The sequence below is a fragment of the Oryzias melastigma genome, linkage group LG4, assembly GCF_002922805.2.
Source record: "Oryzias melastigma strain HK-1 linkage group LG4, ASM292280v2, whole genome shotgun sequence".
Classification (NCBI taxonomy): domain Eukaryota; kingdom Metazoa; phylum Chordata; class Actinopteri; order Beloniformes; family Adrianichthyidae; genus Oryzias; species Oryzias melastigma.
In genome coordinates, this window is record NC_050515.1 from 14,866,607 (window position 1) to 14,882,728 (window position 16,122).

General features: G+C 37.9%; 1 protein-coding gene across 1 annotated transcript in view; it reads right to left on the minus strand.

Moving 5' to 3' along the window:
• hmcn1 (hemicentin 1) overlaps window positions 1-16,122 on the minus strand; it is a 72,997-nt gene that overhangs the window by 36,420 nt on the left and 20,455 nt on the right. Inside the window, exons 5-20 of the mRNA XM_024278969.2 lie at window positions 15,294-15,465; window positions 14,670-14,776; window positions 11,655-11,775; window positions 11,306-11,569; window positions 11,077-11,221; window positions 10,265-10,386; window positions 7,582-7,851; window positions 5,660-5,801; window positions 5,409-5,536; window positions 4,859-4,972; window positions 4,386-4,544; window positions 3,698-3,889; window positions 3,522-3,617; window positions 1,017-1,144; window positions 771-915; window positions 52-164 (exon numbers count right to left, since the gene is read on the minus strand). Coding sequence (XP_024134737.1) covers window positions 52-164; window positions 771-915; window positions 1,017-1,144; window positions 3,522-3,617; window positions 3,698-3,889; window positions 4,386-4,544; window positions 4,859-4,972; window positions 5,409-5,536; window positions 5,660-5,801; window positions 7,582-7,851; window positions 10,265-10,386; window positions 11,077-11,221; window positions 11,306-11,569; window positions 11,655-11,775; window positions 14,670-14,776; window positions 15,294-15,465 — 2,418 coding nt within the window. The remainder of the gene's footprint in view (window positions 1-51; window positions 165-770; window positions 916-1,016; window positions 1,145-3,521; window positions 3,618-3,697; window positions 3,890-4,385; window positions 4,545-4,858; window positions 4,973-5,408; window positions 5,537-5,659; window positions 5,802-7,581; window positions 7,852-10,264; window positions 10,387-11,076; window positions 11,222-11,305; window positions 11,570-11,654; window positions 11,776-14,669; window positions 14,777-15,293; window positions 15,466-16,122) is intronic.

A 16,122-nucleotide genomic window follows, 5' to 3' on the forward strand; every position in this document is an offset into this window, starting at 1 on the left:
GGGGTGTGTTGTGCGCGCTTTAGCTTCTAGAAAGTTAATGACTACACAAACCTTGGTCCATGCAATATCCGGACGTGGTACCCCACTGGCCCGGCAAGGCAGAGATATGGGTATTCCTTCAATTGTACTGAACACTTGAGGACCATGTTGAATTGTAGGAATCACTGTGGACACAGAAAAAAAAGAACATACTATAGCTCAATAATTAACAACACAAATGTCACATTAACTGCCTGCATGATGGTAGTTTTGCTTTACAAGTTACTGTGTGAATAAACAGCATTAGGAAATCCGCAAAGTAGAGTTATAGATGCTTTAAGGCTGCAAAAACTTTACTATTTCTCAGAAAGGCATGAACATTTTCATGCTTTGTCTCTTGTTTAAACTGTCAAAGTTAAAACCTCCATAGAAAAATAAGTCAGACATTACATAATGAAAAAGATCTAATCACGATAAAGATTTTTGTAAATTTAGCAAACTGAAAAGGAGACACAAAACAGAGAAAATTGACAAGTTCAACCTCCAATCAGGACGCAGAACACAAAACATTGTTAAAAGAAAAAAAATATGCAAAACTGCACTGAAAAAAATCAGCAAAAGCAACAAGAGTCAAAAAAGTGAACTGCAATATAGTGAGGGAACACTGAGTAACATTTGCTAAAAAAAGCCTGCTGATTAAGTCAGAATGTAGCATGTCATGATCTGTTTTTAAAAATATGAGAAGAAGATCCTCAAAACTTCATAACATTTTTGTGTGCTGGTTACAATACCGTGAATGCTGACTGAAGTTGTATGGTTGGCAGATCCAACGACATTTTCAGCCAAACAGATGTAGTCACCCTCATCATCCAATCCAACTCTCTCAATATTTAAACTTCCATCCTTCCTCAAGGTCACATGCTGGTCTGTGGTCACCTAACAGATATAACAGGGTGGATTAAGCATCATGTTATTTGCACGAACACGAAAAGTGAGAACTAAAACCAAACCCATGAATCTCTTATTTGAGTTCTCACCAAGCCGTAGTTGTGCAGCCACTGCCTCTCTGGAAGTGGATTTCCAGCCAGTAGCACACAGGGAAGTGTCAGCTGCTGGCCTTCGATTACACTGATCACAGATGGACTCATTGCAATGACAGGTGACACTGCAGAACACAAAGTAAATATGAGCGTAAATAACAGCTTTTGTACAGACATAATTAAGAATCATTCATATCATTTATCATACAGTAGCTGCTTTTCCGTCGATTATAAAATTACCCAAACTTTATTTGGGATAATAAATTGGGCTAATGGAAACAAGTCAATTTAGAAAAAAAAACTTGCAATTATTGGAAAAAAATTTTTGCAGTTTGGAGGAGGTGTTTTTTCTGGCATTTCAAAATTGACCTATTTTGCAACTATGCAATGAAAACACTTTTAAAAATAAATGAGTCACATGACCAACAGTGACTGCACTGCTGCACCACCACTGCATAACACATCATCACATCAGAAGTTAAGTGTGTCATGTGGAATCGTTGGAACCGCAGCTACTCTGTAAAATCACTAACAATTTCCCAAAACCGCTTCATCTGTAGCCGCTCCCACGTAGTTTGCCACTCCATCGCCTGAATAAGACGCCAGCGTCTCCTTTGATAGATGATGATGAGCGCTAGTGCTGTCCCAAAAATCTGAATTTATCTGCTGTAAGTATGTAAGCTGTAAGTATAATTCGTCACAGTGTTCCTAAGTGACTTATTGTGTGAGTTGGTTTGAGTTTATTTCATTATTATGATTTAATGGAAACTGTAATTGTGAAATTGTGTTTTTTAGACATTATGAGAATTTGGATAAAGGTTTTGTGTCATGGAAATGCAGCTAATTAGGCAAATGAGTATTTGAACACCCTGTGACTGATCTAGAGAAGATCTGTGTGGAGGAATAGGCCAAAATCCCTCCTGCAGGATGTGCAAACATGGCGAGAAACTGCAGAAAAGGTTTGACCTGTGCAATTACAAACAAAAGCTACTGTACCAAATATTAACAGGTGTTCACATACCTATTTGAAGCAGTAGCATACAAATATATTATTAAAAAAAAAAATCATACAATCTGATTTTTGTTTTAGATTATGTCTCTCACAGTGGACATGATTGATTTCTAAGTGGGAGAACTTACAAATCAAAAGGTGTTCAAATACTTATTTTTCTCACTATACATAAGGTACATGATTGCATCATTTATTGGGATTTTTTTTAAATTAAAAAATGTTGTAAAAAGCCGTCAAAATCTTACCAATTTTAGCTTTGACAATTTTCAGCGTTGAATGCTGGACATGGATCATCATTGAAGTAACATTAAGTAAAAATGTTCTGTAGATACTAAAATGTTGGTCACATCAGCCCTTTTATACTCACATTATATTCAATCATACAACAATGAATAAAAAGAAAACACGTAGAATAACATTTATGTATATGATACATGTTATTACAGGCCTCAGACTCCACGATAACTTCAATGATAAAATGTCTACACGAGCATCTTCTGCACAGACATACAGGGAATTCTGTCAGCGGAGAAACGGAGGAGTGGGGCCGGTGATGAATGTGACGTGGGTGTGTTTGGACTTTCTAACCTTTGGCCCACATTTAAAAGCTCAGCGTGTGGAGAACGAGTGACCAAAGAGGTAGTTAACAAGGCACATGTGTTTGCACACACCCACACCTCACACTCACATGTAAACACTGAAAGGCATGCACACATGCAAAGACATACAAACAGATCATTTCACCCCAAACGGAATGTATCGGTAGTAAAACTGGTATTTTTAATTAAATTTTTGGTAGTCTTTGCAATTTAACTAGAGTGGGGACAGTGAAGTAGCCACTTTGACTTTGCAAAGAATTCATTTTCAGGACATGTGATTGCCTAAGTAATGACACAAATTTTAAGCTCTACTTTATTGTGAACCAAAGGGTCTTTCACAGAACTTATGTTCCTCACTTTGTTTTGCTCATTCAAAAGCTTATCTGAGCTCTCACACAGACCAAACAGGTCTGTCTTCAGGTCCACCTGAAGTGAAGGGTCTCAGTCTGCTTGTAATTGAACTCTGGTGGGGTTCAGCACAATGTAAATACACACGAACATCCAGTGGAAAGAGGAAATCTTGTTGCATTTTCACTCCAGTCAAGTTGCTTTTTCTGTACAGTGGTAGCTTCACTGCTCCAGACGAGCAGCTGTTGTGGCTGCATTTCCAGCTAGTTCAGTCAGTTCTCAAGAGGACTGTATGTCAGAAAACCCAAGCAATCTATGGTTCAAATTCTGAGTGTGTAAAAGTCAAAGTTTAAGAAGTCAAACTTGCTTAAGATGACAAGAAGAAGCACTTTTTGACCAGCACTGACTCTTTTAGACCTTAGACAGAAATGTTTGTGCCACATTAGCTGTTTACACTCAAAGAGAGGAGAAAACATCTTGTTTTTTGAGAACCAGAACCACACTTACAAACAATATTTCTTTAAGAAATGAATTGGTATTTACCAAGTCCGGTCACAGTGATGCTGGCCATGGTTTGAATCCTCCCAAATTGGTTTTGTGCCTCACAGATATATTTTGCTTCATCATCGACCCAAAGATCTGACAGAAAAAAAAATCATAAGTGATTTGCATTAATTTCGAGGTTAAAGCGAGGCCCTTTAAAGGATTGAGAAACATACTTGTGATGTGCAGATCTCCCTTTTTTTGTAAGACACTTCCATGTATCCGGGGCCTGTTGAAAAGAGAGTAGCCATCTGCTCTCTTCCATGTGATCTGAGGCTCTGGGTGTCCTTCAGCTCGGCACAGAAGAGTCACGTTAGAGCTGATGTCTGAAGCCACATCTGACGGCTCATGAGCAAACTTGGGTGCAGCTGGAAAGAAGGCGAAAAATATTAAGCAAAGTGATTTTCAATGAGCAATCAAGCTTCAGAAAACACAGTCTTTCTGGTCACACCAGTTATCAAAGACTACCAACAGCTACTATTAGGCTTTTAAATATCGTGATAGTACAGATGGAAAATCGTAGTTGGACCAGTATGGATTATTTTGTTTAAGGGAGGAATATGAAAACAGTTCCCTAATGCTACATTCAGCAACAACTTGACAATTTCTACACATTCTGTACATGAGATAGTTTTCTAATTGTCTATTTTGATGCATAAACTGTTAAATGTAAATCATTTCAAATACATTTTATAGTTTAAAATAGATGTAAAAACAAAAACACAGATGTCTAAATGTTGTCTGAGTGACAATGCAGAGTGATCAAATAAAAAAGTTAGAAATTCTGTTGTAAAAGCAAACTACGCATCACAAAAACTTTCATTTTACAGTGTGAAATCCAAAGATGTTGGTGCTTAATCTGACCTCCTACATCTAGAGAAATCGTTCCTGACGAGGAGCCCACAGCATTGACAGCTACACAGGTGTAATCCCCTGCATCACCTGGTCGGGTTTGCTTGATGGTTAGTGTACCTCTAAGTAGATCCACCTCCAAGGCGGAGGAGGAATAAAGTTGAACACCACCTTGCAATGACAAAGGGAAAGAAATAAGTTGTTAGAAAAAACAAATTTAAAAACTGGCTAAGCCTTTTGTATTGTATTATAAGGGGAAAATATTCCTAAAGAACACTGCTTAACAAATAAAACACTCCTTTAATGAGTAAAAATAGACATTCATACATTAATATTGAGACAAAGTTTTTCTGGGTTCTCAATTTTTCTCCTTGATAAAAGTTATTTAAAAACAAAATACGCATTTTTGTTATCTTTTCTACAGTAAAATAGTGTATTTCCTACTCAGAATTTTGAAGGCTTTACTTTAGTTTCTAAGGTTGTACCTTTAAACCACCTGATCTCAGGCAGAGGAATCCCTGATGCTGAACAGGCCATTGATGTGGTTTCTCCGATGGTAATAAGGATCTCGCTCAAAACTGCCGTCACCACAGGAGGCTCTAGATGAGAAAACACGTAAAAAAATACACAAATAATCAATACAATCTAGATAAAAGATCATTCTTAACAACATTTTTGTAGGGCTGGGCTGATAAAATCGAGGAATCCATCTGAATCATAAAAGTAGAGCTCGATCTAACACAGGGGTCACCAATCTTATTGAAACTGAGAGCTACTTCATGGGTGCTGATTCATATGAAAGGCTACCAATTTGAAATCTTAAAAATATGTAAATAGATTATTGATGTATTACTAAAAAGATGTGTCTAAATGTGTAAAACTTGTATATTTATAATTGAATTGAATCAAATTGTCTGCATTAAAAGAATTGCAAAATAAATAAATTAGAATCGAATTGGTCCAGGTTCTGGTAGTTGGAATTGAATCGATCATGGAAATTATTGGCCCTATTTTTTTGGTGTATGTAGCACTCACCAACATAAGTAAGCATGGAGCTCATCGTGTCAGTACCAGCTTGATTGCTGGCCAAGCAACGATAAACTCCTTCATCCTTCCTCTCGGAGTTTTTTATAATCAGAGCGCCGTCGCTTGTCATCCTGAATCTGAAAATAATATTTACCAAACATATTGAGGCTAAAACCCAATTTCAAATTCCATCAATAATTATTTATTTGTCAAATTGTAAAGCTAAAATAAAGTATTCAGGCAGAAAAGAGTGGAACCACCTGCTTGATGCCACAATGAACATGTCGTTGTGGGTCCAGACTAGCCGGGGTGAAGGGTACCCACTGGCTGAGCACTGGATCCTCACATCGTCTCCCACCATGAAGGTCTGATTCTGCGGTTCCACTGACACCCTCGGGACCTCTACATCACAAAAAAAAAAAGATTCATAAAGTCTAACGTCTGCTACACCCAAACAGTTCAGATAGAATGAGAAGAAAACAACAAAGAAAACAATGTTCAAGTTGTAAATTTACCTCTAGGGCTGCTGTGGGATTTAAGAAACTTTAGAAAAGGATTTGACCACATACTGCTGGAAAAAGGCCCTTTTCAAAAGTCCAGGTGGAAGACTGCCTAAACTTTTATTGTCTCCGCTGCAGGAAGAGTGATGACTGCAACAACCAGTAATGTTTCTCAGCATGTCCTTCACCTTTTTTATCGCTAAAACAGAAAGGAACTTTCAATCCAGAGAAACTGTTGACTCCAGAGAGTTTCCATGTGATTCATGATGTGCAAGGATGTGATTTCTATATTCTATTCCCACTGTTCAGGTCACCTCTGACCTCTCCAGCTGTTTGAAGAATCAGTGAGAGATGCTTTTTCAGGGACACACACATCCAAATTACACTCAAGGTTGCTGAGTGGAATTTAATACTAAGCTTTTTTTTTTTTTAAATGTACAATTTGCTCTTTTTCCTTTGTCATGCATGAAAAAATACAAGCAAGTCAACTGAGGGAATGTGTTGAATAATAAAACAGCCTCAAGTTCAAAAGGTTGGCGTAAAGGAATGTGCAGAGTAATGTTCAGCTTCAATCGTAAGAGATGTCATAGATTTAAAGATATACAGCACTTTGCCAGATGCTGGCAAGAAATAAACCAAAATACTTTCAATATTTGACAGGTTTGACCCTCTCAGATCACCACTGTATGGATTACAATGGCCATGCTGCTTCCAGCTGGGCACCGCACACTAAACACTAAATAACTGGTACATAAAATAAGCGTGAAATATAATTTGCATTTTTAAAAATTACCATCTAGGATTAGTAAATGTTACCATGTCTTCGTTTATTAACTTCCTCTCTTCATGTTATGTAAATATGTATATCCAACAGCTGATATAGTTTAATGAACAAGAGCTAATAATCTAATTTATTTTGACACATAAACAAAACAGAGTAGAAAATTCTTGATAATACGATGGAGATTTAAGAAAAGATTGGAGATTAGACTCATTTTAAAGCACAACTGATCAGTAGAATGAAGCAAACCAGAAGGTAATTAGGAGATTTTCTTAAAAAAAAGCTGATGCACTAAAGTAAATTCCCACAAAGATTCCCAAAAAAACTGAAAGAAAAAGGATTTCTTAAAAAAAGTAAAAAAAAAAACAAAACACACACACACAAGACAGTTTTGAGTTTAAGAAAAAGGAGCTCCTCTGGTATTTGGTGGTTATGTCACAAAACAACACAATGATAGAGATATTTGAATCATAATTAACATTTTAATCTGAAATACAAATACATTTCTGGCTGGAACACTTTGAGAAATTTGTGTTTTAGCAACTGTAGTATATTTCCAGTTTCTCAGGTCCAACAACAACAAAACTGTTCCAGACAGTCTTTATAAACAACAAAATCTTACTGATGTAGATATCCTCACTCTAGTGTCGCCTTATAGACAAACATAAATAATTTTTACTCAATTTTTGAAGTACAGGGATAAGTTATTGCTAGAAAGGGAGTAAAAGAGGAAACATTAATTTTAGGAGAGAGGCCAATAAATTTGTAAAGGTTGTGTTTGGCTAAGAATCCTGATCTTTCTCTGTGGAAATGGCACACAAAAACAGTCATCCAAAAGGGACAGCAACACTGCTCATAAACATAAAGTATGTGTGCTCACACATTAACAAACACTCCTCACCTTGCACCGTCAGAAACATCCGCTCTGCAGTCGCCCCTCCTTCATTCGTAGCGATGCAGTCGTACCAGCCCGAATCCTCTGGAGTTACCGGGAACACTTGCAGTGAAAGGTTCCTCAGCATGTTCATCCGTGGGTTCAAGCGTGCTTCACGACCCGCTCGAAGCCAGGTGAAGTTGAAACTGACTGTGCTGACAACGTGGCAGGTGAGGAGAACCTGAGCCCCCGGGGAGGCAGTCACGTTACCCTCTACTGTGATGGCAGGAGGGGGTTCTGCAGAGACAAGAGTAAACCTTGTGGTCACTGACCTAAGAACCAACTAGATGAAGAAACTGAGTAACCTACATATTTTCACTTCCAACTCGACACATATGGACGTATGGCTCGGGACCCCCTGCATCACTTTATGACATTTTGGGTGTCCCCAACTCGTTGTTTTTTGACATGCTGGCTGTTCCCATTAAGACACGGTTCCCTAACCCTCGGGATGTGGTAACAGAGGCGGAACCGCTACCGGGTTTGGGTTAGGGTACCCCTGTGGCCCGGAACCAAGCGGCCTTTGGACCAGTATCTGTTCGCAGCCCAGAGGTTGGGGACCCCTGATTTAATGGGAACACCCAGCACGTCAAAAAACGATTAGTGAGGGACACCCAAAACGTCAAAAAGTGACGCGGAGGGGGCCCGAACCATACAATCATATCTGATGAGTTGGGAGTGAGAATACGTTGGAGAAACAGTTTTTTTTTTAAATATGACAGAGTAAAAACATTTAGTCTCAAATGTTTGACAATCAGAGAAAGTAAAAGATCATTTTGGGTCAAAGATTACCCCTAAATCCTTAAATTTAGATGGATTTCAGATGAAAACTGATGGCAAAAATGTAAGTGAATTTAAATATGTAGAGAGATTGGAGTTTGATTTAAACAAACAAACAAATAAAAAAAAGTTTTCTTAAACTCATATTTTAAAAATCTCACTCTTGTTGTACATTAATTTAAGATGGCTCTTAAAAATATAGTATTCTCAGTGTGTTTCTTTCTCACACAAAACTGTGACTATGTAAAAACTCAGTTTTTCCTTTTACTCCTCATCCATAGAGCTTACCATAAATCTGTTAACCTCTTGAAGCGTCTGGTGCCTCTTTCACACGAATAAAATTATCTTCCTGCCAGACCCTGGCAGTGTAAAAGACAGAGCTTGGTGGTAGAAACTTAAGCATCCAATAAATAAATAAATACACTTGAAGGTGACAGAACCCATGAAGAAACAAAAAAGTGATAAAGTAGATGCGTTTATAGGATGACGACAGGTAACAGAAATGAAAGGAGTTGTGAATGATTAATAACATAAATCACATTTTTTGAGAGATCCACTTTTTCTATGTGCATTTTTTGTCCTCTTGTCAAAAAGATAGTTTTCCGAGCTCAATTTATTGGTGCTCATTTTACAGTGCTGCACAACAGCAGAGCAGAACTACAATGACTGCAACATGAGAAGAAAAAGAGGAAAAACAGATTCTAGGACGAGGCTCTTTGAGTCTAATAAAGAACGGATACCTGGGATTAAAAAGACACAAATCTGGCAGGCAAGTACACATGTACACAACAAAGAAACCTGTCAGACTGTAAAAGATGTAACTGAGATGCACAGATGATAGATAAATGGAGGAGATGAGTTAAAGTAATCATTTCTCTGGCCTGATTCGCCTCCAATGTTATTCTGTTTCACACACTGTCTTTGACCTTTACCGCTTTTCTCCCTTTCTTCCTCCTCTCTGCATGACATTTATCCTGCTGATGATGAATTTAATCAAGCAGAAACTCCTTTGGAGAGCAAAGACAGTCAAACTGGGATAGAATTCCCCATCTCCCACAGCAGAAATGTGTTTGGGTTGGAATATAAGTTAACCACATGAAGGGATGAGGACAAAGCAAGCTTCAACATTGCCCAGAAGAGAGACAAAAACTGATTTATGGTGCGTTTCCTTTGATTGGGACTTTACTCAACATTTTGACAATGCAATAATCACATCTGTCTTCTCCTCACTATTTATGATTGTTGGCTATGTGTTGCATTAATTCTACTTTGGAGCTCAGTCTCAGCGTGGGATCTTTAGTTGAATCTATCAGCTATTGTGAGGTTTTTTCCATTTCCACATGAATTCTAACCATCTGTGAACATATAGATGAGACTATAACCCTTCTAGGAAGCACAGATGTTGATGTTGCTGCATATGTTCACTTATGGGACCATATGCGTGCTCCTTTAAGTGTTGTTTTTCTGATCCAGAGCATTAAGCATCTCTGCGCTGCCAGCAGATCCATCACACAACAAACGTAAGTGTCAACAGTCTAATGCTTACCAGGCTGTAAGCGTTTGTCTCCAGCGGGCCTGGCTCATTAAAGGCAGTGATACAGAACAGCTCTCCATAGCTTGTTAATTAAAATAAACTGCAGTGCTACAGTGAACTAACAATTGTCAGCGCTGCAGTCCATTTAACACCATGTAATAAAGACTCAGTCCATCTGCGCATTCAGCATTCTATCGATTAACTTCCCAGCATGGCTTGATGTTGAGTTTTACATAAAGCAGAAATGTATTATTTTTGTTATTTGTTATGTTTTTTTTTAAGTTTGTGGCTTTTAAAAAAGTTTTCAAATTTTTTTTCGCTTTGAAATCTGGTTACCTGACACATCCAGAAAAGTCCGAGCTCGACCTGTTCCAGCTGTGCTGATGGCAATGCATTCATAGTAGTCCTCATCCTTTAGAGTTACCTGGTCAATTTCCCATGATGCACTGTCAGATTCACTGAAACAGAAAAGAGGAAGGTCTGAGTTTCGTACTGGATTTTCTTTAAGTGTAAAAAAAAACAACTTTTTGTGAAAGCTTTTCATACAAACAGCTTTTTCAGATTTAAATTCTCTGGGATGTATCTTGAAAACTTGTTAAGAAATATTGTCTAAATTGTAGTTTGTAGTATTGATAGTAATAAGTTTTCAAAATCTAATGGCATAATGATAAAAAACAGATAAGTCACACTTCAACTATTAAAATAGCTAAAAATAGTCCTCTTAGTGTTTGGATTAAAAAGACTAGTTTGAAAAAAGGAAAAAAGTTTCGAGACTAAATAGTTTGAAGACCCACTTGTCTTTTTGGTGTTTTTAACACGTTCTTGTGGCATTTTTCTTACAATGAAGAGCTCAAAATTCCATTTCTGAGTGTTTCTTCATTCAAATCGTTGTGAATCAGGAGCAGATGAAAAGATATCGTTGGAAAAAGCTTTTTAGGTGTAGCTTCTACAACAGGCCACAAGCTGCTCCTCTCCATTCCGATTGCATCCACTTGTACACGACTAGATCCATGTACGTTTTCCTCATATGAGCTGACATCTTGCTAAAAACAGTACGGCGGGATCGCTCTGATACTGCTCACCACTTATGTTGCATTGGTAATACTTAGTTGAGGTTGTGAGGGAAACTTTCCTACAATTGTCCTCACCTGAAGAGTTGATCCTCCCCTAGCCGCCTTCCATCCCTGCTAAAGCGCAAAGTGAAGGGTATCAAGCTCTCAACGTGGCACACCACACTCCCTCTTTGGAGGTAGTAGCCGAGTGTTGTGGCTGGCATCAGCACCCTGGGTGCATCTATACAACAAATGAGAAGAGAGTACGTCATGCAAGTTGGCATAAACATTTTTATAGAAACAGATAGGGGAAAGCGTCACCAACTTGGAACGATGCTGGAGAAAGACACGCTGGAGACTCTCTGGAAGAGAAAGCCGTTGCGATCGTATCCCGTCACCCGCAGGAAGAAAGCCTGGTTGGGTGGAATAAACTCTGTGATGTTCCAAAGGTTGTAGGGGAGGCGCTCCGGGTAGTATCGGATCGGCAAGGTTTTGATGACTTCGCCTGTGACTGCCAGGAGCTCAAGCCGATCAGGCCGAGCAGGAGGGGAAAGTCCAGTGGTGTTCAGGAGGATGTGTGTGGGAATATCTGAAAAGGAGATATTACCAACTCTGAACATTTCTGTTGCTTCAAAAAGTGATTAAAACAAGTGAAACTACAGAATGGGACTGACCTTGAACCGGCCTACTGGATGTCATTTTGAAATCCAGGGTGGGTTTTCGTGAAAATCCAGCTCTGAAATCAATGGTACTCAGGCCTGAGATCCGGACCGAGTGCCTTCCTTCACTAGAGGTCTGGATTTAAAGGGAAAACAAACACCATCAATTTGCAGATTTAAAGTTAAACCAGGTTGGTCTTTGACCAATCAGGGACTCAAATTTGGTAGTCAAGTATGAATGGCATTCATTTTCAATTCAATGAAGTGACAACTGCTTGAAAGTTGCTAATGGCTGTGGTTTGAAGACGGCTGGATATGAAACACGATCTTTCATATGTTGGAAAAGATTAAAAGAAAAAGCCTGGAGCAAAATTCATGAGATTTGCACAGCTTCGACATTTTGCACCAAGCTCCTACCATCTGTAGGTGGCAGACATAAGCTAGTGTTGGTTAGCTACAGTCTGGTGTGAACACCATATGTTAAAAATGTGTTTAAGAACCCACTTTTAGCGCGCTCCTGTCACATGTCTGGTGTGAACTTCGCATTACACCCCAAACTGATGTCAAACGGTGATGAGAGCATGCAAACAGAGCAGTTGTTGCATCAAAAGCAGACCTCAGTGGCCTTAATGACAGACACAACTCCAGGAATGCTGTGTTACAGCCTTTTGTAACCCGACAGTCCCCTCATGTACAGACAGGCCACAGTAAGCAAGTCGATGTCTGCTGTCAAAATCCTCCGACCTGAGCTTATAAAGCATTTAGAGATGACCCATTCACTCTGGCACTCACGGATGTTCAACAAACACTATAATCAGAGTGGATGGCGGCTCATGTGGTCTTCATCATGCACGGGTCTTTTGAAGCTTTGCAAAAATAGAGGCAAAGTAATTGCTCCGAAGTATATGTTGGTGAGAGACGGAAACTCCTCACCTAAGGTGAAACACCTTGATGGTGTCACGAAGCAGAAAGAGGGGCCTGCAATCCTGAACTATCATTTACGACACAATTGCCTGAAATTAAAGACTGAATGGGTTCTCTGTGTTTTGCAATGATCCAAATCTACCTGGCATACACAAAGCAAATATGATATTGGCCTGCAGTCATGTAAGTTTTTAAAAGTGGAAGATTTGTTACTGCTTTTTTTTTTAACACTTTCTCAGTCGTCACTGATAGATGCTTCAGCATTTAGACTGATTTAACTTCTTATCTTATAATGAGGACTTTTCTGGAATGGAGACACCTAACAACTGGGCCAAACAAACCTCCAGGACAAAAAGGAGCATGATGCATTTGTAGGATATCAAATCTGCTTTCAGATCTAGCAAAGAATTTTCAGCTGCTTCTAAAGGAGTCAGTCACTTAGGAACAGACCTTGGAAGGCCATGCTGTTAAAATAGAAAAGTGATTGTCATTAAATTTGACTTCTAACCAATTACCAAGACAAACTAATCCATTTCTATCCAGATTCACTGATACATGCTAAAGCAAAAATGTATTTATTTATTTTTTGCCACCCACACTGAATATATTCTGCAAAAATCAGTTTCCAAGTTTCACACAATAAGAACATGGTGACTAGTTTGACCAGACTGCAGTAATTTGAAATAGAAAACTGATCTAAATCAGTTGTTTAGCGTCTGTCCCTGTGTGGTGTGACGGGTTGTTAGACAAGATCAATAAAAAAATCAGAGCTGACTGTCGTCTAAGGGCGGCCAATCAAAATTACAAGGGGTCAAAGATACTAAAAAAATGCTTGGGAAAAAGTAATGAATTTGTGATACAAATGGAATATTTTATTAATAGGGTTATTTCACTTTAAATGCTTAAAATGCACTTTAAAATAAAAAAAAAATAAAAAATGTAAGACCAAGAGAATAGAATGTCAGTGATATAAAAAAAGGCAATGCTTTTGTCACACAAAAAACTAAACTCAATTGGTTTGGGAAATTAAAAAAAATGATAATAAAAAGTCTGAGCAAAATTTATTGGGAAGAACATGAGGAAATATTCAAAAACATGTACAAAAACCAGAAAACCACAGACAACCAGCGGATAAAAAAAAGCCAAGAAAAACATTTCCCTTTTTTGGTCCATATATCATTTCACTCATCTTTTCAGATTTTCAAACTTCCTTATTCGACAAGAAGATCATTGATGTTATTTTCTAAAACGTTTGTGTCAGAATAACCACAGGGTTTTAATTATTTATATTCTGAATTAGAAAATATCTATTTTGAATAGAATGTAACAAACATGGACTTTTGTATAAGTATACTTTTTTTTATTTTGTTAGTTTTTCTAAGTAAATAAATCCTTTACATATAAGACAGAGCACACCAAATGGTGTGCTTGCACAGCTAGAAAAACTTTATTTAAAAGCATTATCTAGAAAAGTTTGTGCCAACTACAGATGAAGTAATTAGGCAACATTTGAAGTTTGGTTCTAAAGTTTGACAACTTCCAAATATTATGTAACTCTTACAAAATTGTTGAGTTTGAGCAGGAAAGATTGTTCTGATTTTGTTCCTCCACATTATGGTAAATCACAAGATTTTTAAGGTACAGTATTATGGAACTTTGTAGAAAAAGTGAAACTTTCTAACAAAAGGATGACAGAATTTCTTCAGCGAATCTCTCAGGTAAACAATTTACCATGCATTTGGCTTGCTCAGGGCACGCAAATATATGAGCAAATTAACTGCTAGCAATGGTGCCAGAAAAAAATACAGTAGGGTGTAAACACATTTTATCTTCATCTTTAAAGTGGTTTTACAAAAACCACCTAATCTCAAGTTTGTTTTCTAAATAAGTCTTTAACAAAAAGCTAATTTAAACAATTTTCATGTCTTATGACCTTTTAACGCATAACTGCACTTGAATCTGTATGTGTTTCTGAGGAAACGAGCAAGAGAAGAAATCATCGAATTTCATGGTTATGCTCCAAAATTTTTAGTGCTAAGCCCTCAATTTTCTTGATGGTAGGTTGTGTGAAGCATGTCTTGTGCCGCTAAAAAATGAGTCATTTACCTTGACAGACCACATTCCTGGCTGTGGCTCCTTGATGTTGACAACTTTGGCCGAGTTGGGGATGTGCAGCAGCTCAGTCAGGCCGTCTTTTGGCCCCACAACCTTCCCTGGAAACCAGATATGGAAACAGAGAGAATTATTTGCCTTGTTTTCATCTTCATCTCATACAAGATCCCTTCCTTTATATGCATTTATGCTGGAAAACCTAAAGATGCAGTGTGTTTTATGCATTAAAACAAACACAACAAACAAAACCCGTTTGCACAGGTCTTGAATCTTGCTTAAACGATGCACTCAAACTTTCGGATGGGCCTCTGCTGCTACCGGTGCCCTGTGTTTCCAAACTACTCCCTTGACATTGTCATGTCATCAAGCCTGTCAATTTAATGAGCTGAATCCACCTGGAAAAATGGTTTGGCCTTTGAGGGCTCGGCAGTAAAACTGTAAAAACGAATTATGGTTAGAGTTTGCTGAATTGAAAGTACTATATTTGAATTTCACTTATTATAGTTACTTAGAAATTTAAAGTCTTAAAACTTCTTGTATGTTTTGTTCATCAAATTACTATAAAGTAAGCACAGCGAGAAATGAAAACCATTAGCTGCTGGGGGAAGCATAGCCTACCCTGAGGATTTTTTATCTCAATGTCAGGTGCTGGACCACTGAGGGCCACGGTAACTTCCTTCAGGCTTGGGTCAAAGGGCAACTGCCAAGTGTTGCTCACTTGACTGAAGTGATCAGTGGACAGCAGGTGGACCTTTGAGGACTGGACTGCTTCTTCTACCCATTTAAGAACCTACAACAACAATAAAGAAAGATTAAAAGTGCAGAAATTAAATAAAACATTAAAATATTCTGTAAGACTTGCTTACTTTGTAACCTGAACAAGACAAGGACATGGTTTTTATTTTTGAAAATAAATGTATAATATTGTACACACAATGAAGACTGTTTTTATGTTTAAGCACTGCTGCTGGAACTATTTTCTACCAAAGTAATGTATTTTTATATGCATTTTTTATAGAGTGTTCATCAGTTTGCTTTGCTGATGATAAAAAAGATCATGGTCACGATTCATGAAAGATAATTCTGGGCTGCCAGCAGCAAAGGTTTTAACAGTAAAGTAAGAAAAAAAATGAACCTACATAAATCTTGACATCTTCCTTACATTCCCAGATGTCTGATCCTCAAAGAAATAGCACAGCAAAAGATTTAAAGAGCTTTTTTTTCTTAAATCTTATAACTTGGATCGATTAAAAAGAGTCATGTTATGCATCAATCAAAGAAATGTTTGCTGCACCTTAAATCTGGAGTCCAGACTACAATTTGGAACAGCAATAAACATAAGAAACTCACTGCTTAAAGGGGAAAACTCAAATCAGAAGGTTTTAACTTTCCCAGAAGCGGTCCTGAGCAGTGGAGCTGCAACAGCAGCAGGGAGATGCAAACTTTT